The sequence below is a fragment of the Pseudoliparis swirei genome, chromosome 20, assembly GCF_029220125.1.
Source record: "Pseudoliparis swirei isolate HS2019 ecotype Mariana Trench chromosome 20, NWPU_hadal_v1, whole genome shotgun sequence".
In the NCBI taxonomy this organism is placed as follows: Eukaryota; Metazoa; Chordata; class Actinopteri; order Perciformes; family Liparidae; genus Pseudoliparis; species Pseudoliparis swirei.
Window position 1 is genome coordinate 5,102,053 of NC_079407.1, and position 27,565 is coordinate 5,129,617.

Below are 27,565 nucleotides of genomic sequence, written 5' to 3' on the forward strand. Positions count from 1 at the left end.
GCCATAATAAAGCACACACACACACACAAACACACACACACACACACACACACACACACACACACACACACACACACACACACACACACACACACACACACACACACACACACACACACACACACACACACACACACACACACACACACACATGTATTTCGAACCTGACAGATAGAACCGCTGATGGGAACTATACAATTTATAGGATGAACTCGAGTCACTCGCTCCAGCAGCTCAGACATCTGAGAAAGCTCGACAGCTCCTTTTACCTCCTTCTCTCGTTTGTGTGTGTGTGTGTGTGTGTGTGTGTGTGTGTTCATGCGTGTGTTTGCCTGTGCGTGCATGTTAGTTTGTGTGTGCGTGGCTGTGTACATGTGTTCATATGTGTGTTCATGTTTGTGTGCGTGTTTGTTTGTGTATGCGTGTGTATGTTTGTGTGTATATGTGTGTGTTTGTGTGTGTGTGTATGTCTGTGTGTGTGTGTGTGTGTGCATGACCACAAGACTGAAGTTGATGATAACAGTTGTCAGTCGTAGGATTAATCAGTGGTGACATGAAACTATTGTGTTGTGCACACACACACACACACACACACACACACACACACACACACACACACACTCTGGCTGACAGAGAGAGACAAAACAACGATAGTCCTCAACAGGCGGTTCAGCTCCTGATGAAGACGAGCACACAGGTTCCCGATGTCGTCCCTCAGGACGTCTGAGTCGATAAACACGGTGCCAGCAACAGGGACACCCAGAGGACCCTCACAGGGGCCCCGCAGGGCCCCCTCTGCCAGAGCACCGGGATCAGAACCTGACCCTGACGCGGTGGCCTCATGAGGGGCCACGGTTTGGACCACGGGTTGAACCACGGGTTGAGCCCCGGCGTCACAAAGCACTGTGGGGCAGTTTCTGTCTGGTGGCAGAGCAAAGAGTAAAGAAGGGAGAGATTAAAAGGGTTGCTTCAACCATATCACAACAACAACAACAACAACACATGAAAGCCTGGAAAGGTAACGCATTCAAAGATTACCGGACCAATTTTTTTTATTACATTTTTTTTTAAACAGCCTAGTGTTGCCAACTCTTATGACATCACTTCCTCTTTTATGGAACCAGCTTCCACCTTCAGTGCTGGAGGCCGACACAGTCCCCTCATGTAGACTCAAGACTTTCCTCTTTATAGTCTTATAGTTATAGAGCTGAATCAGGTTCACCTGGTCCCGCCTCTAGAGACGCTGCTATAGGCTGATCGGCTGCTGGAGGACGTTTAGGATACACTGAGCACCTCTCTCCTCTTCTCTCTCTCCTTATGGATGAATTTTCATCTCTCCATCACACATTATTAACTCTGCTTCCTCCCCGGAGTCCTTGTGACTTCACGTCTCATAGGGTCCTTTGCACCTGGCTGGGTCTGATGTCATGGCCCTGCTGATGCCCCGCCCACTCCTCCTCTCTACCTCCATCTGCCTGATGGATCACGGAGGTCTGGATCGTGGTCCATGCCGACTACCAACTATTCATACACTCTGTCATCCTCATTGAATGTGTTATAACTGTGTAATAATTCCTTCTGGTCACATGACATCTATTCTGTCCATCCTGGAGAGGGATCCTCCTCTGTTGCTCTCCCGAAGGCTTCTTCACTTTTTTCCTCCGTGAAAGTATTTTTTGGGAGTTTTTCCTGATCCGTTGTGAGAGGTCAAAGGTCAGGGATGTCGTAAGTGTACAGATTGTAACGCCCTCTGGGGCAAATTCGAAATTTCAATTATGAAGATAACTATATCAGATTGTTTTTTATAAAAGACAAAGAATAAATGAAAGAAATGAATGTATTTGCTCTTGAAGTCTTTTGCAAATACATAACAGACATCACGTTCTTTGGAGAATGCATTTGAGGAATCCTTAAAAACACGTTTTGTGTGCACTGTCTGCGAAATGTTTTAGTTTAGTTTGTTATTAGTATATTGTTTATGCGTAGGTAAAGGGTTTTGTTGCTTTTCATATGGTTAAACTTTAAGTGTTTATCTGCCCACTGATGAAACTCCTTTCATCCAAACTGCATTCCCTTTCACTTTAGGATGTATGTAAAAGTTTACAATAAACATATTTCATATTGTGACGTATTTGACACGTATTTTGTTATGTTCATTATCTAAGTGTGTGTTTGTAGAGAACATAAATATGTCAAGAAAATAAAACATCTTCATTTCAAGACTGAGAAACGAATCGATAACAGAAGAAATGTATTTCCATATATCTTTATTATCCGTTATTTCCCATATATTTCTATATTTGTATTCTATACAGGTGTATTTCTCATATAGTCTTTTATTGACATACATATATATCTCACATCAGCTCAAGAGGTACTAGAGAGGCAAGAGGGAGTTCACTTCCTTCAGAACGTATTTTGGCAGTTAACGAGACAATAGATCACATTACTGACACAAGTACATACACACACACACACATAACCTTGAATCGTTTTTGCTCAACCACACATACGTGCACCAACACACTAATCAAGGTGCACACACACACACTCAAGCCCACACAAGAACAAGGAGACAGGTATTCACAGGATAGATTACACCGATACCAGACTAGTAAATACACATGTAGATGTACAGTACTCGCCATATTTTAACTCCTGCTCCTACAGAATCCTCAGAAACACACCCACACACACGCACACACACACACACACACGCACTACTTTTTGGTAGAAAGTAAAGAGCAGTAACGCAGATTTTTCAGACTACGCCATTGATAATGTTATTAGCTCTGATCCATATTTGGTTTTCTATGACCGACAGGTACGCAGAATGACAACAGGGTGCACGATGTCGCTCGTGATGCAACGCGGTCCGTCGGCACGCCGTCGGCTCGCGTCGCGCTGAAGTGCGAGACGTCGAAATGACAACGGCGATACACGACGAAAAATAAATACACATTTTATATTGCGGTAATAGGATGAATACACTGGGTTGGTTTCCTTCTGTGATCTATTTTTTTTCAGACACACACAGTCATAACAGACAGTGCTTCACAGTGTAGAGAAGTCGACGGCTGAAAATACGGGAACGCCTTGAGAAATATGAGCACATATCATATATTTGGCTTCAGTCACAGATACCTGAATAGTGCTACATGTCATCAGAGCGCACAACGCAACGGCGTCATATGGAGACGCGGCCGGAGCGCCAGCGAGGGGAGCACGTGTCACGACGGGGCCTTCTCTGGACCCACCTCAGCGCGCAGCGCCTCCAGGTTATCGCCCACGTGAACATGGACCGGGTCATACGCAAATATGGTTCCAAACATTCCGTTTCAAGGGTATAAGCTGAAGAATGGTCTCTCGCAAAAGGATTTAAGTCGACAGAGAGAGAGAGAGAGAAAGAGGGAGTTTTTCCCTGATCTGATGTGAGGTCAAAGGTCAGGGTTGTCGTATGTGTACGGATTGTAAAGCCCTCGGAGGCCGATTTGTAATTTGTGACAATGGGCTGTACAAAATGAACTGAATCTGACGACACTGAAGCGGTGAGCTCCGGGTTTTGACCCCCGGAGAGCTGAGCCAGCCTGAGGAACTCGACTAAACTAACTGAACGACTGCCGCCTGGCTCCGCACGACTCCCTCACTGGCTCTGGACCTTCGAGTGTGAGACGGCGGGAAGAAAAAAAAGAAAAAAACAAGTGAGGCAAAGACGGTGAAAGGTAGCCCCGTGTCCTGTGGGTGTGTGTCGCAGTTCGTCCAGGAGGGGGCGCTCCGCGACGCCTCCTCCTGTTGGTCCAGAGTTCGGTCAGACCGAGTATGTGACGATGAAGTCTCGGTGCTGCTCACCGCTGGGCTCCGGTGTGATGCTCTTTAACAGACGCTGTGACGGGAGAGCGAGGGAGAGAGAGAGAGAGAGAGAGAGAGAGAGAGAGAGAGAATATTAAAAGTGGAATCAACCATAACGCAGGTTCTCATATCCTTGTGCCGCTCAGGTTTTGATTGGCTGAGTCTTCGTCGCGTGTCTTAAATACAGGAGCCGTAATCATTTTGAAGACATAAAATATGAGATCGATGTACCACATTTGTACAGTACGCATTATGGGATTATGTTTCTGGTCGTGTGTGTGTGCATGTTGCCTGTCCTCATGCACCCATCAGCCTCATATTTTGTCGTGCTCCTTCTGACTGCACGCTCAAGAGATTAAAAAAACAAACATTTTATTGACTGTTTTATCTCGAGAATGACGACCGACTCCTCACAGTTTGGAATATTGTGTCCATAGGACCGTTATTCACTTGGACAGCTAAATTGTAAAATGATAATTATAAAATTAAATTGCAGAAAATATCGGTTCCCAGAGCTTAAATTGACATCGTCAATGGTCTTCTTTTGTCCCACCCAACCTGAGGATGGGCAGTCAGGCCGAACCAGGCATTAGCAACAAGCTCCTATTAACATTCTAGAAGCTGCAATCGGGGAATATTTGGCATTTTCATTCAAACTATGATACAACGATAGAAACATTTGCAGATCCTCTGTGCGTTGATCGACAACAAGAGAATAGAAAGCGCCTCCAGAGGGAGTTCACGGGAGAGTCGACCGGCGTTACAGACGATGAAACGCACAGCCCCAAACACTCGGGTCATTTCAAACCTCGCTCGGCTTCACGAGCAACGCTGACGTCCGTCTTCCTTCACACTCGCGTGCACAAAGGCACGAGGCTCGCGTGTTGACAGTGTGTATCAGTGTCATTGTGCGCCCCGGGGGCGGCAGCGTCAATATTGGACCGCAGCCAAAGATGTCCGTCTACCAGCCTCTTTGATATCCTCCCACCGCCGTACGCCACGATAACAACACGATAACAACACGACTTACGAATACATATCATGGACTATCTGTATTTATCCAGGGTTCTTACACATTTTGACCAGTGGATTTCCATGACTTTTCCATGACTTTTCCATGACTTTTAACCAAATTTCCATGACTAAACTGAAATCTCGGTATAAACATGAACAATTTAGAACATTGTGCGTATTGAGAGCGTAGGCCGGCTTATATTTTAAGCGTCTTTCTTTAACCCTCCTGTTACCTTTAGGGTCAATTTGACCCCATTCAATGTTTAATGTCGGTGTTCTTTGGGGTCAATTTGACCCCAGGCTGTTTTTCACTGTGTCAAACATATAAGAAATATCAACTTTTTTATATATTTAAAGGGCTATTTAGGTAGTCAACAAACAAACAAAGTACCTCACACTTAAACTTGGAAAACAATATTAATTCTAATAATTTTCTGGAGGTTTTAATTTGCTGGGGTCAAATTGACCCCAAGGGTAAAATATGTCAGTAAATATAAAGGTAACAGGAGGGTTAAACATTGAATGGGGTCAAATTGACCCGAAGGTAACAGGAGGGTTAAACATTGAATGGGGTCAAATTGACCCGAAGGTAACAGGAGGGTTAAAAGACATATTAATTATTTCAAACTCGGCGTAAATGAACATGTGATTATAACAAATTTCCATGGCTTTTCCAAAACTTTTATGATTTACTTTTTTTCCATGACTTTTCCAGGCCTGGAAATGACCATTTAAAAATTCCATGACTTTCCCAGGTTTTCCATGACCGTACGAACCCTGTTTATTGAATAAGTTGTCACGCTCAGAATAAACCACAGGGAGCAGTTACACACCTGAACATGTTACGCAACATATAATATGCCGATGTCTAAAATACTGGATGTACGGATTTTTTTTTATGACGCTGATGAGGCTACGCCGGGCGTGTCACGCAGACGCTCAGATTCGACACGGCCGTGGAGGACACCGGCCTCTTCGGGGCCTGGAAGTCGTCATGGCTTTGTTCCTGGCTCTGGCTTCGCTTTAATCTTTGGCTCGTAGCTCGTCCTCCGTGCTCCTTTGATCCCGATATCCAGTCGTGGATACACGGAGCAGGGATATGGGCCGAGGGAGGAAGCGGGGAGGACGAGGGGAAACTCTAGAGAAGACACACTTGACCTCTATGGTTCCAGTCTACCGCATTTAGACAACGATGGTGGCGACCTGCTCGATTGGTGCGCACATCGCTCCCGATCTCCCGGAGAGGAAAGGAAAGGCTGTACCTCTTTAAACGTTCCCTTGGCGCGGAGCAAGTGGTAGACCATATAAACGGGCACGCAGATGAACGAAGACACCCCGATGCAGTAGCCCAGGGCGGTGGTCCATGGCGGGTACTGGTAGTTGAACAACTTGACCTCTGGTGGGAAGGCCAGAAAACTGATGATGATGAACTGCACACAGGGGGGGGGGGGGAAACAAGAGCAGCGGTCAGAGAGAACAGAGATCGGGATGCGTCAACCGAGTTCACGGGCCCCACCAGCAGGAAGCAGGGGCAGATGGCCACCCAGCAGATCCTCCAGAAGTACCCCGGGTAGAAGCCGAGCATGAGGTGGATGTCGTTACAGAAACGGTTGGTACCTGCAACACACACACACACACACACACACACACTCATTACACAGGCCCACATTCCCAGTAAAGGTCGCCATCGCCATCGACGTCACTCAAAACTCGCCGTAGAACCAGGACACGGCGACGACCTCCAGCAGCACCACGGTGATGACGGCGGAGCCCGTGGCGTACTCCTCAAACAGCTTCACCACAAACGCTCCGCCCTGAGAGAGAGAGAGAGAGAGAGAGAGAGAGAGAGAGAGAGAGAGAGAGGAATGTTAATTTACTCGGATTCAAGCGGCTTCACCTACTCAGACAACTAGAGAACTTTGTTTAAGGTTCATTCACAGATCACTGCTCTCATCCGATTGGTGCTAATCGTTAACTGCGTTATCCATCACGTTACTTCAAATACGGCGGTAACATTCAAGAGACTTTTCACGAAGTGTTGAATTAATGTTTCACATTAGCGGCAGACATCGCAACACATCTCGGGTGAGATGAAGGACAGATGTGCAAATTGACTCTATGTGATGACGTCGTGACAAGACAGCGTTTTGTTCCGACGTGGTCGTTCACTCACATATGTGAGCGTGGAGAGAGAGCCGAGGAAGCAGACGCACACCAGGCCCAAGACGAACCACTCTCGCCTCTTCACCAGGACGTGAGGGAACTCGTCCAGCACGGCCGTGATCACCCCCTCCAACCCTGCGAACTGGAGAGAGGGGAACAACGAGCGACAGAGGAGGAGGAGGAGAGGAGCCCATCAGATCGATGAAGGGAACTGAGAAAGAAAAACTTCAGCCGCACGCGAGCTTTGAGAATCTAAATGCCGCGTGTTTGCTCATCGGCCGTTGGATCTCGTCCACGCGACTCTCTTTGGTCGATCCCCAGACGCCTCGTGTGTCCTCTCCTTGGCGCGATGACAAACGGAAAAGGAGGACACAATAGTTCGGCCGATTCACCGTGAGTCCCGACGCGGCGACACGCGTTGTAGTAATATCCTCGGCGGTGAGACCGAGGGTCGCATAGCAACCCCGATGCCGATTCCAGCCCGATTATCAGGACGCGATAGCTGCCTCTCCAGCTGGCTGCCTCAGAGGCGATAAACACGGGCTGACGGAGACAAGATCGCCACACAACAGCGATATGAAAGTCCTTTCACGGTGTTTTTTTCTCCGCTGACTGTTATTGGAAATGAAACGGCGAGGACAAAATAATCCCTCTGCGGAGAGAACGAGAGCAACGAGATGTTTGCCTCATTGACGAGGCCGATGTGAAAAGCGGTTTCTGGTGGGGGGGGGGGGGGGGTTGAGATGATCCCCGGGGCAACCGAAGAGTCAACGCGGAATGAGTAATCGACAAACTAACCGTGCTATCCAGACCCAACATAATGATCATGAGGAAGAAGATGATGGAAAAGAAAGTAGCAGCAGGCATGTTGGCGATGGCTTCGGCATAAATGATGAACAGCAGACTGGGACCTGGGGAGGAGAGAGAGGGGCAGGCTCAACAAATATGGATCTGTAGCCGCGTGTCCCATGTCAAATTCTGATAAATAGGATGCATTGGGTTGTGCAAAGAAAAAACGTGTGCAAAGAATGATGTTTTGGGGATCGTGTTGGTGCGTTGTTTTTCTACCAGCATCCTTCGCCACAGTCGCCACATCCTGGTTCCGCATCTCCGCCATGTAGCCCAGCACGGTGAAGATGACAAAGCCAGACAGCAAGCTGGTCAGGCAGTTCACTGAGCTGGTGATCAAAGCATCTCTGAGACGGAGAAAGGACCGGTTGAGGAAGATAGGAGTTAGTTAATGTGTATTTAGACTTAATTATTAAAATAAGACTGATAGATGAATGTTACTAGAGTCTCAAATTTGTTGTTGTTGTTGCAGAACTGGAGTTTTGGGAAGGTGGAAAAGCAAAAAGGTAGGTTTCATACCACGTGTGAAACACACACCAAGAGTACCGTGCGTTCGAGAAAGGTTCTCACTTGTAGCAGTTGTTGTGAAACGGGTTGTAGCTGGCGAAGGCCAGGAGCACGCCGAACCCCGGGCCCAGCGAGAAGAAGATCTGAGCGGCTGCATCGATCCACACCTGAGAGGACGAGGTCCGGTTAGGAGTTTGTGCAAAGATCCAGATTTTTTTTTTTAAACGGGAGACAGCCCGGCTAGACTCACCGTCGTGCTCAGCAGCTTCTGCCAGTCGGGCTTGAGGTAGAAGACCACGCCCCTCCAGGCCCCCGGCAGAGTGGCCCCGCGGACGAGCAACACCAGGAGGACCAGGTAGGGAAAGGTAGCGGTCACCCACACGACCTGATGCCCAGAAGAGGACAAAAAAAACCCGCTCACTTCTCTGTCGATAGACTCTTGGTGCTGAAACCCGGTGATCCGTGGTGACGAACGATGCCGAGAGTCAACGGATGAACAGTCGTGTGTTTCTCTCGGCCTCCTTGGCTCCATCCATCCATCCATCGACTCTAACTGACACCCCATTAGCCACTCAGGCGCCCCTTTGGTTACCTTTCCAGACGTCTTGACTCCTTTCCAGATGCTGAAGTAGACGATGATGAAGATGAAGAGCAGGCAGAGGGCCAGCTGCCAGCTGACAGAGCCCAGCTGGTGCAGACCTGGGGAGAGGTGGACTTGCAACACCTGGCGACTGGAGAGAGGGGGAGGGGGGTGGAGATATGAGGTTGAAGAGGGTGCAAAGAGGGCGAGAAGGCATTAGAGGTGTCGGCAGGATATGAAGTAGGGAGTCAATAAAATCAAGAAAAAAAAGGGGGAAGAGAGTAGGGAAAGGAAGAAGATACGAGGAGAATGTGAAGAAGAATAAGAAGAAGGGGCAGAGAGGATAAAACAATGTGAGAATACAGAGATAGGGTGGGTGGAAAGGATGTTTGGAAGGAGACAAAAAGGATAGAACAGGGAGGAAAGGAAATGGGATAGAGAGAAAAAAAAATCAGCGAGAAATGTATGGAGAGGTCACGGGAAGGGAAACATTGAAGGGTGAGAACAATAGGAGAACAATAGAGCCCCGGCAGATATAATGTAGACGTATGAATGGTACGGATTCAACGAGCAGTAGAGTGAAAGTTCAGACCAAAGGGATGCGAGCGAGCCCTGAAGGACTCGAGAGAAGTTGACACAAGCCAGAGAGAGGAAAAACATTACAGGGCAAAGAAAAAAGAAGAAAAATGGAGAAGAAGGAGGCTGAAATAAATGAGAGGTTAACATCTGGTCACAGGTTAAGCACACAGAGCACGAACGATAAAACAGGGACGTGATTTATGTTGAAAACAGGAAATTCTGGCGCCAGACTGAGGAATTTGTTCTCTAAAACCTGCATTAGGAAAAGTCAACTCAGGATAAACCCCGGATCCGTCTCAGCGGACACACAGACACGTTCGCGCGAGCGGCCGATCGCACCGAGCCGGCGCGGTGTCGGAGCAGTCGGGAATAAACACCCGACTTCACTCGGGTTCGTTATACTGGGGAAGCAGAAAAAAAGATTGGAAGGCTTGGAATGATATAAATAATCAGTTTAAAAATGTCATGTCAGAAAGTGTTTTTTCCCTCTTTAAGAAAATAGAATCTTTTTATCTGGGGGAGAATCGAAAAATGTTGTCTCACGAGCATCTCATCCCTCTCTCTCTCTGTCTCTCTCTCTCACTGTGTCTCTCTCTCTCTCTGTCTGTGTCTCTCTCTCTCTCTGTGTCTCTCTGTGTCTCTCTCTCTCTGTCTGTGTCTCTCTCTCTCTCTCTCTCTGTGTCTCTGTCTCTCTCTCTCTCTGTCTCTCGTCCTCCACCTGCCTCTTTAACTTAAGAGCCAGTTCATATTTCTTTACAGTGAATTTAAAGTATTCTGCTCTCTCGTCGCACACATTGTTCTGCAGAAAAATAGATATAATATAAATAATATTTATATAATGAATACTTCAAAAAAGACAATGTGTCTTTGAAAAACGTCTGTTTCACAACACTAATGATACCAAGTATTAAATATAAAATGAATTCGCGCAACATTTCTTTAAATAACTCACATACAGCCAAGCATATGAGCTAAGTGACTCGACGGACTCCTGCTCATCTGCACATGTATACCGATCCATTTGTGCTCTTCAGCTCCCGGATAAAACTAGTTATGAATATACTTAATGCATCTTTTATGCACATTTGTAAAGCATCCAAAGAAGCTTTTAGCAAGAGGGTCGTTCACCAACAGGCGCTCCGATCGACTCCATTCACAGAAATCTAATCGATCTTCTGCATTCAGCTCGCGTCCGTCGTCTTTCCTGACTGAACCAAATTCTTTAATTGCACGTGTGCATCTTTTCGTCCACTGTGACGATGCGTCCTGCTCTTCGCGTCGTCCGTCACTGGTCTTCCTCACCGTCTCCGATGACATCACCGCTTCTCGCTGCTACGTCTTCGCAGTGAATTTAGCAAAAAACTAAACCCCAAAAAAAAAGGGACTTTGATGAATCTAAAACACCAGAACCGACCCTGTAATCGCTCCCTTGGAAGTCGTCCTCCCTTCCTCTACACACCGACTTACATGCACTTACGTATAGAACTCCTCGGCGGGGGAGGTGGAGGAGTTGGACCACGACACGTTGTGGTCGGTGGACATGTAGAGGTTGCAGTTGACCGTGTTCCAGCTGTTGCTGCAGGTGGTCCAGGGCAGCGTGGGCCGAAAGGACGCCAGCAGGTAGTACAGGGCCCACGCCATGATGGTGTTGTAGTAGAAGGCGATGTAGAGGGCGATGATGCAGATGGCGAAGCCGATCCCTGCGAGCAGAAGGAAAGGAGACACGAAAAGCGCGAAGAAACGCGATAAACAATTTCGCGCAGCTGGTGGTCACGACTTGAGGAGACGTCGGTGGTGAGGTCGAGTCGAGTCGCCGCGGGAGACGCGAGTGACGTTTCCCCAACGACAACGACAACAACAACAAACATACTATCACATTTCCCAGCATCTGGCATTTGGCATGGAAATGTGACAATTTCCATAACAGAGAGTCGGTGTATCTCGTCGGACGGACCGAGGCGGACCGGGAGGTCAGCGGCGCCGTCTCTCACGCCGACGGGCCGCCACGCTCCTTTATCTGCGCTTTGTTCTCACCCTGCCAATTTCCCTGTTAGCAAGCCCGCTTCCCATCCATTTAATCCAAGTTATTAACTCATTTCTCCATCTGCTCTGTTTTCTCTCCCACTCCTCCTCTTCCTCTTCCTCCTCCTCCTCCGCCCACTCCGTTACCTTTGAAGATGGGGCAGATGTGTTTCCAGATGGAGATGCAGCCGCTGCGGTGGAACTGGCCGAGAGCCAGCTCCATGTAGAACAGAGGGACGCCCCCGAACACGGCCATCAACAGGTAGGGCAGCAGAAAGGCACCTGGGCGGGGGAGGGGGGGGGGAGATCCAGGGGTTACAAATGTGAGGATTGATGTGGAGTAGGATGAAAACAGCGGGGGGGGGGGAAAGCGAGAGTGAGAATAAGTTATGGACGAACAGTAAAAAAGTCAATCGCACTCCTGAGAAATGCGACTCGTTTTAACATTCAAAAGAACTCCGTAAAACTCATTAAATGTTGGAAGCACCTCGTCATTCACACAACCCAGGTCCGTTCAGGAACAACAGCGACTGCTTGCCGTTAAATACGTGGAAACCCGTAGCGACGGGGTCATTTTGCTCAAATTCTGCGATGACAAAGGAGGACGACTGCGATGTTTGGCTGCTCGGTCAGGAGAAGAATGAAGTGATGGATGGAGGGAGGACGGAGAAGTGGAAGGCCAAACACCGAGAAGCAGCGGGACGGCAGCCAGATCTCTGAACTCTGCAACCCACCCGTGCGGCGCTAGATAATCTCTCTCCGCGTTTCTCTTTTCTTTCCGTCTATCCGATGATATAAACTAGTTGTACGTGCATGTGTGTGTGTGACACCAAGGCACAGATAAGGGTTGATTGAGCAGCTGCCTGGGAGACAGGTTATTAAGCAAGGAGAAAGAGACTGGAGGTGTTCTCATAAAAAAAACACAATTAATACGGTTGCCTCTATCAAGTGTCCCCCAGTCCCCATCTCTACCTCGCTCCAGGAGTCACACACACACAGAACACAGGAAATTGCAAAGATTTTATTATTGCAAATTCAATAAAAGTAAAAAGGGAGGCCCTGTTTTCTGCTAAGTGCAGACTGTGTAGTAGCAGACCACAGGCCGACCTACTCGCAGAATTATGGGTCACTAGAAACCCAGTTTGTGTTGCCCAATTTGATCCATTGCTTTTAAAAACAACTGCATTTGAATCACGTGATTTTAAATGAATTGACTCCACTGAATAGCATAATTTAAAATGTAACTTGTTAGTTTTGAACCCTCAACTCAAAACTGAATGTTAGGAAATGGAGTGAAATTATATTAGTTCATTTTTACTTCCACGCGCAGCGCTCACAGGTCAAACGTGGGTCCGGCAATTCAATTTCAGTTGAACGAGAAACGCATCCGGTCGTTGAGGAAAAGCAATCGAGAGCAGATTCACAGAACTCTGGTCTCTGAACGTTTTTTCTTCTTCATTCTTTATTGGATTAAATCCAAAGTGAAAATGTATTTTCATTTTCTTGTCTCCCCGCCACGAGGAGACGACTTCACCGGCAGCGTGGCCCGTGGCAGCTTCGGGAGGCGGGCCTCCAGTTAGCGGCTGTGGCGAATAAAATAAACCGACTTTTGGTTTCACACGGGACACGAACAACGGTCTCCTGGGTGAAAGTCCCCGTCCTTAAACACACCCGATTCTTCGATTTTGAACAAAACATATTTCTGTTGAAAAATTGGTGACGTTCTATTGGTACCGCACTTCATTTTTGACCCATCATGTGTCATAACCACGTGATGCGTGAAGAAGTCATGCGACTACGCTTATTTCTGTAAGTATTTGCAGCCACAGAGTTTTGGGCTCGACCCGCAGCGCCGGATACGACTTTGACAGCTTCCTCCCGGCGTTTTCTCCGGGCGGCGGGGAGGACGAAAGGAAAACACGCGGCGCTTTCTCGTTGCTGACACTTTGGATTTAATCCAATAAAAATAAACCATCAAAAAGTTCACCGTACGGAGTTCTGTGAATCCGAATTTGATTTATATTTCTCAACACTTTGCACGTCTCAGTAAACTGAAACTGAACTCTATGTGGAAGTATATAAAAGACTTTTCACTAAAAGTGTTTTTAAACTAATGAAGTCAATTTCAATATATGATTCAGTTTTTTATTAACTGTAAATGATTGAACTTGTGTTTCTTTTTGGCTTATTTATGCCCAAACAGATGACACAGATCTTTAGAAAATACTTGTTTATCTTTTTGTAAGTTAGATTAAAGCTAAATGAAGTTGTTTAACCCTCCTGTTACCTTTAGGGTCAATTTGACCCCATTCAATGTTTAATGTCGGTGTTCTTTGGGGTCAATTTGACCCCAGGCTGTTTTTCACTGTGTCAAACATATAAGAAATATCAACTTTTTTATATATTTAAAGGGCTATTTAGGTAGTGAACAAACAAACAAAGTACCTCACACTTAAACTTGGAAAACAATATTAATTCTAATAATTTTCTGGAGGTTTTAATTGCTGGGGTCAAATTGACCCCGAGGGTAAAATATGTTAGTAAATGTGAAGGTAACAGGAGGGTTAAATAAACAAATATGGTAACTGCAGCATTCCTTCTCAGCAGGTCGACTCCACCTCCTTCGTTGATGATGGAACAAGTGAGAGGGCGATAACCTGACGATACATGTTGTGAATTATTCTTGTGACTATTAAATGTACAGTGTACGCCGATGAAAAAATAAGCCTCTCCTCTTCCTTCTATTTTAACCCTTGTGTTGCCTTCGGGTCAATTTGACCCGATTCAATGTTTCACCCTCCTGTCGCCTTCGGGTCAATATGACCCGATTCAATGTTTCACCCTCCTGTTACCTTTATATTTACTAACATATTTTACCCTTGAGGTCAATATGACCCCAGCTATTAAAATCTCCAGAAAATTATTAGAATTAATATTGTTTTCCAAGTTTAAGTGTGAGGTACTTTATGTTTGTTTGTTGAATCCCGAAAGAACACCGACATTAAACATTGAATCGGGTCAAATTGACCCGAAGGCGACAGGAGGGTTAAATATTGAATCGGGTCAAAATGACCCGAAGGCAACACAACGGTTAAATGTCTCCCCTTTTACTAACGGCCCTCGGCGCCCTCACCTCCTCCGTTTTGGTAGCAGATGTACGGGAAGCGCCAGACGTTCCCCAGATCCACGGCGTAGCCGATCACAGAGAGCAAGAAGTCCATCTTCTTGCTCCAGGTCTCTCTGGGCTTCTCCAAGCTGGTTTGTTGGACCACCAGAGTCCGGAGGCCTCCCGGCGGCGGCGCCGAGGACCCGGGGCCGGACGCCGCCGCGCCTTCGGAGCACGCCGCGGCCCCCTGTCCCTCCCGGGGGCTTTGAGGGGCGGGCGCGGTGAAGCCGTTGGACGCCCGCTGCTCGGCGCCAGCAGCCGGGCTCTTGGCGACGCCATCGGCCAGCATCGGTCGGCCGCTTTCCTGCTGCGTCCCTCCTCCTCCTCCTCCTCTCCTCCTCCCCGCTTCTCCCCCTCATTCTCCCCGTTGTCCACCGTCAACATGCTCGTCAGCATCATATCTTTTGTCTCCATTGGGGTCGGCGGCGTGGCGGTCGAGGCGCTTAGGGGTGGAGAGACGCTCCCAGTGGCGACGCGGGGAATGTGGCTCTGCTGCCTGACGTGGCGCCCATCAGGGGAACAGAGGGGTTAGGAGAGGGAACGCAGCGCTCACAAGAGGCGTCCTGGGCGGACAGGTGAAAGAGACGGGGGGGGGGGGCCGGAGAGCAGAAATAAATATAGAAAAGAATAGAATAGAGAAGTGGGAGTGGACTGAAATGTGTGTGTTGAGCGAGAAGGGATAGGAGCAGGCGGTTAGGACAGAGGAGACGAGAAGAGGAAGGGGTCTGGACAGGAAGCCCGAAAGTTAAGAATCTCGTCTCTTCTCCACAAACGGCTCCTCCTCTCAGACGACGGAGCGCACTGCAACACAGAGGGAACACCCGCAGATTACTCACGGGGGACCTTTTGATGGGATCATGTATATTAAATAAGTCAAAGCATCGGATTTCTGACACTGAAATAAGAAATAAGTCATAGAATACAGTTTCAGGGCGTGTCTTTTTTTCCTCCTTTTTAAGGGTAAATTTAAAATAAAAAAAGGCAAAAAGTTTCCGTGGGTAAAAACTTACATCCTATGAAATCCTAAAAAAAGAAAGAAAGAGAGACCTGACACAATGATTTCCCTCTGCTTCTCCTCAGGTATCATTTTGGATATTTATCTGATCAAAGCTGTATTATTAAACCAGACAGAAAAAAACTCAAGTGGAGGATGGACAGACCATGTTTGATCGGTACTAAAAAGCAACATAAACGATTGAAAAGCAAAAGAACCTCATCAGTCAAATATGTGTGAAAGTTATTAATAAAGTGTGTGTGTGTGTGTGGTGCACTGAACAAACAACAGGTCATATATCTTGTATTCAATGTGTTCGTGTTCAATTACACTCAGATTTTATTTCAACTCTAGTTTCTATTCAGTGTTTTGAACGACATCATTTCACGTAAAGGTTGTAAGACGACCGCAGCGCATTAAACTCATTATATTCACCATAAAAATCGAAATTTTTTCCACTTGATGTGTCGAATGCAATTGAAACCTCGAGCTTTTGTCGAATTGCACTCGTGTGTTTGTGTCCAGCGCCTCGAGTGGTATTCTCTGTTAAATATGTACTTTTCGCCGAGTTTGCGCTTTAAACAAATAATCGTTAACGCTCGGTACAACTTGTTCGACTAAGTAAGCACAACTGTAAAAAATGCACACGGTCCAAAATGAGATCACATGAGAAACGAGTCAAAAAGTGGATTAGATTGTTTACAGTGTCGGCTCAATTAGTAGCGAATGCCAGATTGTAGGAGACTCAATTTACAGAGAACGCCTGGATCTGGATTAGGAACGAGCCGGAGCCCGCCGGCTACCTGGAAGAAACCTTCAACATTGTTCTCATACAAAACCACACGTTTATTTCCTGATGAAGTTCTCCATCGCAACACGACGACTTCACTTCCAACTTAAAACCTCGAGACGAGGCACACAAAAAAAAGAAGACCCGTTTGAGATGCCGGAGGAGCTTAAACCCGACGGAAATGTGATCGTTTTCTACTCGAGGGGCAGCGTCTTAAAAGAGAATTAAAAAGAGAAAAAAAAAGTTCATTCGCTTTCAGAACGGCAGAAAAAAGCGATGTCACTGAGAAATGTTATCTTCTCCACTCCGCTCCGCTCTGGGTTATCTGCATTAGCCGCCGCACAATAGAAAGTCGAGAAAGACAAACAAAGGCAAATGACTCCGCGCTAATACTAAACCTGACCTGCGTGGGCATACACACGTACAAAAAAAACACAGAAAAGAAGAAACAGACATGAATTAAAAAAAACACATTTTGTATTTTTTCTACATATATATTCAAAAACTAACTCAACAAAAACCTTCACAGTCACTTAATATCAAAATCTTTTAGTTTCAAAATAAAACACAAAATATTTGGGCGTTCCACGAAGACGAATTTAATTATTAAAAAGGAAGAAAAAAAGGCAGAGTAAGACGATGACATAGAGATTTTTTTTGCAAAGATGAAGTGAAAGAGGAAAATACGCGTTATAACACAAGCCGAACGAAAACTGGACACGCGTCTCTATTTAAACTTAAGACAAATCATCAGTCGCTTGGAGGTATTAAATACACACCAAATAGTGTTGTTTTATTACCCAAACTTGAATGCATCCCATACATTACCTAGAGGACGACGCGCGGAAACCTGTGGCGGCTCAAAGAGAAACAAACTTCTACCAACAACTTAAAGAATCCTGTGGCGCTGAGGAAACTTGCCGGAGGAGCAGCGTGCGCGAGCACATCAGGACACGGTGTTTGCTCGTCGAGCTCTCAAACCTCTCTCATTTCTCTCCCTCGCTCCCTCTCCCTCCCTTGTTGTCCCTCTCTCTCTCCAACTTGCAACCACACACACACACACACACACACACACACACGTGTTCAGAGACGCTCAGACGTATGCAGAGCTGGATGCATGCGCTCAGACGGAAGATACTGGAGAAACCTTGTGCGAGCGCAGACACGCACGCTTTGAAGCTTGGTTTGATACAAACAACAACAACAACAACAGCATTAATTAGAATGAACTGTATTTACTGTAACACACTGCAAAAATAAAGGGGAAGTCATACTTATTAGGAGCTGTGTGCCAATGAGGGGCTCTGTGTCAGGGTGCTGCTCTCCACAGCCTGTAACACACACACACACACACACACACACACAGACCCACGCACACACTTTCCCTTTTTTCCCCTCATCAAGCATTCCTCTCATCCTTCAATCTTTGGTCCTTCTCTCCCCCGTATATTTGTTGTTTCAGCTCCTTGCCGGTGTCACCGTGCACACCTGTTGTGGTTAGACTGTTAATTATTTGACTAGCTGCCCATAATTCTTAATTCTGGAGTCCTGCTCCACATCAGCAGTTCATGCTTTCAAATGTAGATTTAAAATGTATTTTGCTGAATAATAAAAAATAAAAAAAGGCAAAACAACTGAATTCTTCGGAGAATCTTTTGATTAATTTACGAGCTGACGACTGTGTTTTAAAAGCTGAAGGTTTCTTTCCACTGAGCGACACACACACACACACTGAATGGATCTTGGTGCTGGTGGCGCTGGGCGGCTCCCGGGTCGGACAGCATGGCGCCAACATCTGGATCCCCATGGTTACTGCTGCCATTCAGGCTTGTTTAACCCTCCTGTTACCTTCACATTTACTAACATATTTTACCCTCGGGGTCAATTTGACCCCAGCAATTAAAACCTCCAGAAAATTATTAGAATTAATATTGTTTCCCAAGTTTAAGTGTGAGGTACTTTATGTTTGTTTGTCGACTACCTAAATAGCCCTTTAAATATATAAAAAAGTTGATATTTCTTATATGTTTGACACAGTGAAAAACAGCCTGGGGTCAAATTGACCCCAAAGAACACCAACATTAAACATTGAAAGGTAACAGGAGGGTTAAGTCGAGTGTTGCTAATTCCAACTGCTATAAATTGGCAATTTAAAACAGAAACACAAGTTTGTCAAGATATATGAAGTTTAAAAAAACGGTATGTTACCATCCAAAGTTGCGCCCTCATCCCCAACTCAATGAGTGAGAGATAGAGGTAGAGAGAGGCGGTCGAGGGAGCTAGATAATGAAGGAAAGAGAGGGAGTAAGTGAAATTAAAGAATTAAACCGTCATTTCTTTATCGTTTCACCACCTAAAGCGCAGATGAACACGGCCACGCCGCCCTGCGGGGAGGTGCTGCATCGCACACATCTGGGAAAGGCAGCCGAGGCGCAGACCTTTCGGCTCGGCGTGTGTGGGTGTGTCTGTGTGTGTCTGTGTGTTTGTTTGTGGCTCAACCTCAGTCAAATGGACACACGGACCTATTTATACCCCCATGACACCGAGAAAGAGGTCGCTAACTTTTGATCAAGGCCCGACCTCACCTGCGTGCTGGATTGGCGGGGGGAAGGGGGGGCTTCACACCCACTTCCCAAAGGCTGACGCCCAAATTTGTCCTGAACAGCAAAACAAGGAGAACCGAGACAAATACAGGCAGAGAACTCTCTGCAGATACAAAAAATGCTTTATAGCACACATATAAAAAAACTTGAAAGGAAGTTTCTCTCTCTCTCTCTCTCATGCAAACACTTTCTCACGCATGCCCATATTGCATAAACTATAAATCTGCAATGGCGTGGTTGAGTTAGAGCGATCCTAAATTGTCATTTCTGAAATGAAGAGTAATTAAACTCACATCCTATTGTTGTAAAACAACTCAGAAAGCTTGAGTGACCTATCTGGAGCGAGGTTGAGTAAATATAAAGTTATCAGAGCTGCTTTGGCAACTCTCAGGGGGTTTCCAGAATAGTGCCGGAGTCACGAAAGAGGAAACTAACGTCAAAGTCCAAAAAGTCCCGAAAAATGTTGTCTTTTTGTTTGTACCGGTAATCATTTAATTAATGATGTCTCTGCCACCGGTACAAACACATTGTAATTGTTTTTGTGGCGGTGTGAAGTATTTCTTAGACCTTCTGAGCTTCCCGGTGATGAGAATGGAAGGGAAACACGAGTTGTTTCCTTGTTTCTTGCTTTACATTAAATCCGATAAACAAACTAGTAAAAATCGTAACACACAGACACGATTTCTGTGAATCGGGATTACTTTTTTGATGACTTTGTATCAGAGAAACTCGATTCAACTTCAGTTTATCGAGGTCCAAGGGAACAACAAATATGTTTTTTAGATTCAGTCTTCAAGGCATCTCAAACATAAATTCAGTGGTGACACACACATCTGTGGCCGCACGGCACCGTTTACCTCCGACTGTGTTTTGCATTTCTGTACTGGAATTCCTCGTGGACGACCGGCAAACATTTACGCTGACACACATCTTTGATGAGCTAATATTGGCTTAAATACTGGCTCATCAAAGATGTGTGTCAGTATTTAAGCCAATATTAGCTCATCAAAGATGTGTGTCAGCGTAAATGTTGATGACACACATCTTTGATGAGCTAATATTGGCTTAAATACTGGACGGGCTTTAGCGCTGCTGCCTGTTTATTTATTTTATATATAGATATATATATATTAGTGCTGTGAAAAATAACGCGTTAACTCAGTTAATTCAATTACAGGTTTAACTAGTTATTTTTTTAAACCCATTTAACGCATGCGCAGAATGAGCTTCCAATCCGTCTGTTGTTGGTCGTCGGGACGAAAAAAAAGTCACTTGCAAAATGAGCTTCCAATACACCACTTCAATCTGAACTCTGTCCGCTCTCATGCAGACGGTCTGTTCATCGGTAATGATCCTTCCGCAGGTTCACCTCCGGAAACCTTGTTACGACTTTTACTTCCTGTAGATCAGGGTCTCAACACGTCGATCGCGACCTGCCAGTCGATCGCGCGTAGTGTCGGTAGATCGCATGACATTAAAAGATTGGCCCGCCCCTGACATGTTCTCTAGAGCACGTCTTTGTTCTTTTATTAAACTAAACGTCTGTTGTTGATCGTATCTCCACAGCAGCATGTCATTTCTGTCTCTTCGCGTTGCGTTAACACTTATCGATCTCCGTCTCGCGCCACAGAGCTCCGTGCGCGCGCATCGGGACCGAGCAAAAAAAAAGGTTTCAGCTTTGCAGCGGTGTCCCCGCCGTCCCTTTCATCACGGCCCAGTTCATGAAGAAAACCCACACAGTCAGTTTGCCTCAGCAGCTGCTAGAGGAAGACTAGAGGCCTTTAGATTGTATCATGGTGGAGTTAATGGTGGACAAACAAGAGAAAAAATTTCTGTTTAACCCTCCTGTTACCTTTACATTTACTAACATATTTTACACTTGGGGTCAATTTGACCCCAGCAATTAAAACCTCCAGAAAATTATTAGAATTAATATTGCTTCCCAAGTTTAAGTGTGAGGTACTTTATGTTTGTTTGTTGACTACCTAAATAGCCCTTTAAATAAATAAAAAAAGTTGATATTTCTTATATGTTTGACACAGTGAAAAACAGCCTGGGGTCAAATTGACCCCAAAGAACACCGACATTAAACATTGAATGGGGTCAAATTGACCCGAAAGGTAACAGGAGGGTTAAACATTCTGTTTAGGATGAAGATGTATTAATATTCCATATGGAAGAAAACTGCTAAATAACTGCTGAGTTGCAGCACCATTGTATAAATGGTGGTATAAATGTATAAATGTATATATCCGTCTTTTGTCATAAATCTCTATGTTCTCACAAAATATACCGAGAATATCGGTAATATGTGATTAATCATGATTAATCCACAAAAACCTGTGATTAACCCGATTAAAAATTTTAATCATTTCACAGCCCTAATATATATATATACACACACACATATATATATATAAATATATACACACACACATATACATACATATGTATGTATATATATATACACATATATATATACATAAATAAATATATATGTATATATACACACATATATATACACTTATATATATATATACACATAAATATATATATACACTTATATATATATATACACATAAATATATATATACACTTTTATATATATATATACACATATAAATATATATATATATATATCTGTCTGCCGGTTGCTGTACAAATATGTTCCACACATAAATCATAACATGTAATACAAATATCTACACTCTTTACTGAATATGAAAATTATTATGGAATAACAAACCTGGTAAAAGGATCGCAAATTATCTCTGATTTTATGAGTTGGCTCTTAGAAGCAGTCGGTCCTTCGACTGGAGAGCTGGAGTTTAAGCCACTTTGTCAACAAACAGCTCCGCCGAAGCTTCTTTGAGCCAAACACCAGATTCAGAAAACACACGTTATCTCCCTGGGAAGAGTTGAACAGATGAAATCACGAGAACGAGGCATCTCGTCTTCTGGGGATGGAAACGGACTCGTCCTCCTCGCTCAGAACCTCAATGGTTTGGGAACACACTACGATTCGGACACACACACACACACACACACACACACAGCTTCTTCAGTCACACACACTACACCAGAACATATTCTGTGAATATCTATGGCCATGGTGTATATTTTATTACATTGTTTATATATATATATATTGTATATATATATTGTATGTATATACATATATATATATATATAGTCTCAAAAAAGCGTATATTTTATTACATTGTTTTATATATATATATTGTCATGATGTATATTCTATTACACTGTTTTATATATATATTGTTAATACTTTCTTCTTTTGTGTGTGTGGATATTGTATAGTTTATTCTCATTCTTATTCTTTTTTTAGTCTGCTACTGCTGTCGGGTGTTTTGCAATAAGAATTTCACGAACCGATTATACTTGTATAAAAGGGGATGTGACAATAAAAACTTGAAACTTGAAACTTGAAACTTGAAACACACACACATACACATACTACGATTCGGACACACAAACACACCTTTCATTGACACTTGTTTTCTACTCTTCGAGATGTAAACACACAGAATGAGCACAGAGAGATAGACAGACAGAGAGACAGACAGACAGAGAGACAGGCAGAGAGACAGACAGGCAGAGAGGCAGAGAGACAGGCAGAGAGACAGGCAGAGAGACAGACAGGCAGAGAGACAGGCAGAGGGAAACCAGCCGTACAAAATAATGATTGAGTCCTGATTCATAAAGTCCTCATTCTCTCCGCTGCTCTCCGAGTGTGCGCTACGGTTCCCATGCCCAGTTGGCACCATGCCAACTCAAGCCCCGGCTAATTAAAAAATAAACAGTGCAGCCAGACATGGGGGGGGGGGGGGGGCTCAGCGCGTCGGGTTGCTGGCCCGACAGCCTCTCCGCTGCCGCCACATCTGCACAAACAACACTTAACTAGTCCGTGGAACTTGTGGTGCTGTGAGAGGAAACTACTCCCGGGAGAAAAGGAAAGCACTTTGGGCTGTGACTCGTCCCAGATTGAGGGGGGGGGGGGGGGGGCAGCCTGATAAGTAAACATGCAACACACAGGAGAGATTTACTTACAATCGCTGAGCGGCGGTTGCACGAGACGTTGGGAAACGTCAACGTGGGTATCATCAAGTTATGGCCGCGCTGCCTCTGCCGTGACATCGGCCCCGGCGTGCACCCGAGACCACTCTGATACACCAAAAATACCCACTCATCATCATCATCATCATCATCATCATCACCATGTGGTTGTCATAGCCAATAAAGGGGCTCAAACACATGTCATCATACAAGTAAAGCACTTTCATATTTGAACTTGTGTTGTTTTGCCGAGGACTCGCTGTGGTTCATCGACCTTACGGATTCATAGACGCTCATAAATTCTCATAAACTCTCATAAACCGTCGCTTTGAGTCGTCTCACATCTTAATTTTACAAAAGTAATTCCCCTCCATTGCAGGATAATATTTCCTCATTTTTCTTGAGTCTTGAGACAATTAAATATGCACTTAGAGGCTGTAATGACAACTTTAACAAGAAAAAACATATTTTTATTTGTATGTACAGGACTGTCTCAGAAAATTAGAATATTGTGATAAAGTTCTTTATTTTCTGTAATGCAATTAAAAAAACAAAAATGTCATGCATTCTGGATTCATTACAAATCAACTGAAATATTGCAAGCCTTTTATTCTTTTAATATTGCTGATTATGGCTTACAGCTTAAGAAAACTCTAAAATCCTATCTCATAAAATTTTAATATTTCCTCAGACCAAGTAAATAAAAAGATTTATAACAGCTGAGTGTTTGTCAAGGCTCAGGAAACCCTTGCAGGTGTTTCGAGTTAATTAGACAATTCAAGTGATTTGTTTAATACCCTACTAGTATACTTTTTCATGATATTCTAATATTTAGAGATAGGATATTTGAGTTTTCTTAAGCTGTAAGCCATAATCAGCAATATTAAAAGAATAAAAGGCTTGCAATATTTCAGTTGATTTGTAATGAATCCAGAATGCATGACATTTGTTTTTTTAAATTGCATTACAGAAAATAAAGAACTTCATCACAATATTCTAATTTTCTGAGACAGTCCTGTATGTATCTGGCCCTCTGTCCTTATCTGTCTGACTAACTGTAACTAAACCTAAATACTTAACTTTAGTTTCACAATATTGTACAACGCAAACTGTGAAAGAATATGAAGGCCATGTGTGGGGTGGGTCCGTGGGTGTTTAATTATTCATTATTATTATAATTTGTTATTTTGCCTTTGTTATTTTTATTTATTTATTTTTCCTGTTTTCATCTTTACAATTGTAATCCGATTGAAACATACACCAAAAATGTAAATACTTGTTATTTAATCACCGTATATCATATTGTGCATTATCAATAAAGTCAGACTCTGTGAAGGTAGATGTGCGTCTTTATTACGCAAACAAAAATAGATGTTTTGAGGGCAATTTTCTCGTTTGTAAGTAAATTAATTGTTAGTTTTGGTTATGAAACGACAAGTTGTTGCTGCAAATTAACAATCTTTGCTCTCAAAAAACAAAAAAACTGGAGCGTATGCCCCGCCCACTAGGCCCAAATGAAAATGTGTAGCTTTGAGAGCCCAGGTTTTATTTTTTTAGAGCAATGGTTTTTATTTTGAGCAACAATTTTTAGCTACAAATTTGCCAAACACACTGAGCCGAACACATCACCCACAAGCCCGACGAAGACTCTTCTCCCCCGGTGTTCAAACCCTTCACACATTGTACTGAGGAATAAGAATTACAGAGACATCGCGGTTCTTAAAAAGCGAGACGAAAGATCTTCTACGGATGATTGGTACGAGGGGATTTTGGAAGTTCTCCCTCTGGAAAAGTTGACCCACACCTTCCATGACAATGTCAAGGGATTTGTCTAAATATAATAAAGTTTTAGACGTGGTGGACCCCTCCGGGCTGGACTTTGCTGTGCCAGATTAAAAACACTGGTACCGATGCTGACTCGATGATGGAACCTTAAAGATGTACTTATGTCAGACTGGTGATGTGTGAATGTGTTATTTGCTGTGGTTTTTATAATTATTTTTTATCTATTTTTTGGTCTGTTTTTTGTTGTTCTTCACCTTTTTATTTCTCCTTTCCCTTTGTATTGTATCTTTAAAGTCCTGTCTTGTTAATTTGTAAAATCGAAATAAATATATATACATGAAGAAAAAAAAAATAACCCGGATGACATGGTATGAAACTGCTTACATTATTTAAAAAACTATTAATGGGGTTAAACATTATGTATAATGTAAATATCCCCAATAGAGCTAATAGGATAGGTTTTCCTTTCCTCGATAGATTTTAGAGGAAGGAAAAAATAAATAAAATCAATACGGTGGTTTCATTCAAAGAGTGTCAGTCATCATCTGTGGGTTATGGCTTAATTATTTGGGGATTTCTGGAAAAAAAGACTTGGCTCTGCGCCCACATTCTGTACCCGCGACTGGACAGAGGGAGCCGACTCGTTCACATGGTCGGCTCCCGTTTTCATATTTTCTGGAAGGGTTTCAAACCCTTCCAGATAATGTAAAAATAGCCTTGGAAAAGTTACAACCACACTCAACTCTGACTCGAGTGTGAGAGAGAAAGACATTTAATACAAGGACTGATTTAGTCACATTTATATTTGGTCACTGTGTAAAAATAACAATTTGGATTGAGGCTCCTGTGCATCTTCGAACACACATTCCAAATTAAACGGATCAAAAAACATCCCCGATAAGCCAATCCCCAAATCCGGCAGGTGGCAGTTCGATTCCCCAAAATAGGAAAACTATCATAAATCGAGGAGTTAATAATAACACAGATGAGGATGAATAACGTAAACAACAAAAATCTAAGAAAATCAATTACAACTCGCCAAAATAAAACCGCTCTCGCCTCGTCCACGGCTCACACACACACTACATTAATACACATCATCCCGAGAACCGATTGGAACAATGAACCCGCTGGTGATATAATGATGTCAACAGAAACAGACGGGCGGTGTGTGGTCTTACCGTGATATTTTTAGCCCGACGGCGTGCGTGAACCGTGGAGCGTCTGGCGGTCCGGCGTCCGACACGTCGGCCATCAACGCGTTCTAAACCCAATCACACAAATCACACATGCCTGGGCTTACAGCAGGCCGAATGCTGCTCCGCCTGGCTTAAGACGCAACCACACACACACACACACTCAAGTATGCATGCACCCACACAAGCTCTCACCCAAACACACACACACACACACACACATATGCTGAGCTTCAGGAAAGGATTCCTGCCCCTAATCCAAGACTCCTTGATGCATGTTTACAAGAGGGCCGGAGAGTTGAATACTGATACGTACATTTCTTTTTACCAAATGTAGAAGAAGAAAAACAAACAGGTAAAGTGTCATATTTACATTATGAAGTGTGTGTGAGTGTGAGAGAGAGAAGGGGGAATAACAATTTAAAAGGGGGACTAACGAGCCCAGGTGTGTGATGAACAGTCCAGGAAGGCTTCTGACGTCATTTATACGTCACATAAGCCGAAGTGGGCGGGGTCAGAAGTTCAAAATATTGCTTTGTTGTGGGTCCCATACCTGAAAACACATCCCGGCGAGCGCTTTGCCGTCACACGACGCCTCCGAGAGATGAAATGTGCGAGGACCGTGATGTGAACGCACCGTTTCAGACCAATTACAGACTCCACCTTCAAGAATACAAGGACAGATTAAGATTAAATCTGTGTTCACGCCACGGTCACCAATCTGTAATACAAAACAAAAAAAACATGACCAAAACCATGACAAGCACTGGTTATTTTCATAATAAAAGTCTGCATCGAGCTTTGCATCAAACGCTTTTATTGTGAAATGCGGGCACGTGGAAAAGCTCACTTTAAATTTGCAGTAACACGTGATGCACTCCCAGCAGGGTTCTTACACAGTTTGACCAACGGATTAAACCAAATTTCCATGACCAAACTAAAATATTCAAACTGCTGAAAAAATGCAGTCCCTGAAATTTTTGACACACAAACACACACACACAAAAAACACACACTTTACCTCCGATGTAGCCTCAAAAAGCAAAAGACACTGGTAATGGTACTCCTGGTTCACTGGGATGGGGTTCAATTCCCTGCAGTGTCCTGCTACTTTTTTGACATAAACATTGAAAGCCATATTTTCATTGTCACCGTTACTGAAAATAGTGTTTAATGTTTCCTACATTCACGAATAACCTGTATCTAGATCCACTTTAACAAATATTCAGATGGGCATAAGATATGTACGAGATAACATGTCCTTGACTCCATTGTTTCTCCGAATGAAGCATTACTTTATGTTTGGACCACAACACAGAGAGCAGGTGGGATGAGAAGAGGTGGACTATGAATATTCGCTGTCCAACAAATTTAATGGAAAATGCTTTTAT

General features: G+C 44.2%; 1 protein-coding gene across 1 annotated transcript; it reads right to left on the reverse strand.

Annotated features, from left to right (window-relative positions):
• Window positions 1-2,250: 2,250 nt before the first annotated feature.
• slc6a4a (solute carrier family 6 member 4a) lies at window positions 2,251-17,485 on the reverse strand. The gene is given in 15 exon segments (XM_056441345.1): window positions 2,251-3,883; window positions 6,126-6,293; window positions 6,380-6,480; window positions 6,578-6,677; window positions 7,037-7,168; window positions 7,825-7,937; window positions 8,095-8,222; window positions 8,446-8,549; window positions 8,633-8,767; window positions 8,975-9,113; window positions 11,019-11,241; window positions 11,711-11,845; window positions 14,697-15,045; window positions 15,048-15,530; window positions 17,342-17,485. Coding segments are annotated over 14 exon segments (1,998 nt in total). The 5' UTR covers window positions 15,144-15,530; window positions 17,342-17,485; the 3' UTR covers window positions 2,251-3,808.
• Window positions 17,486-27,565: the final 10,080 nt, after the last annotated feature.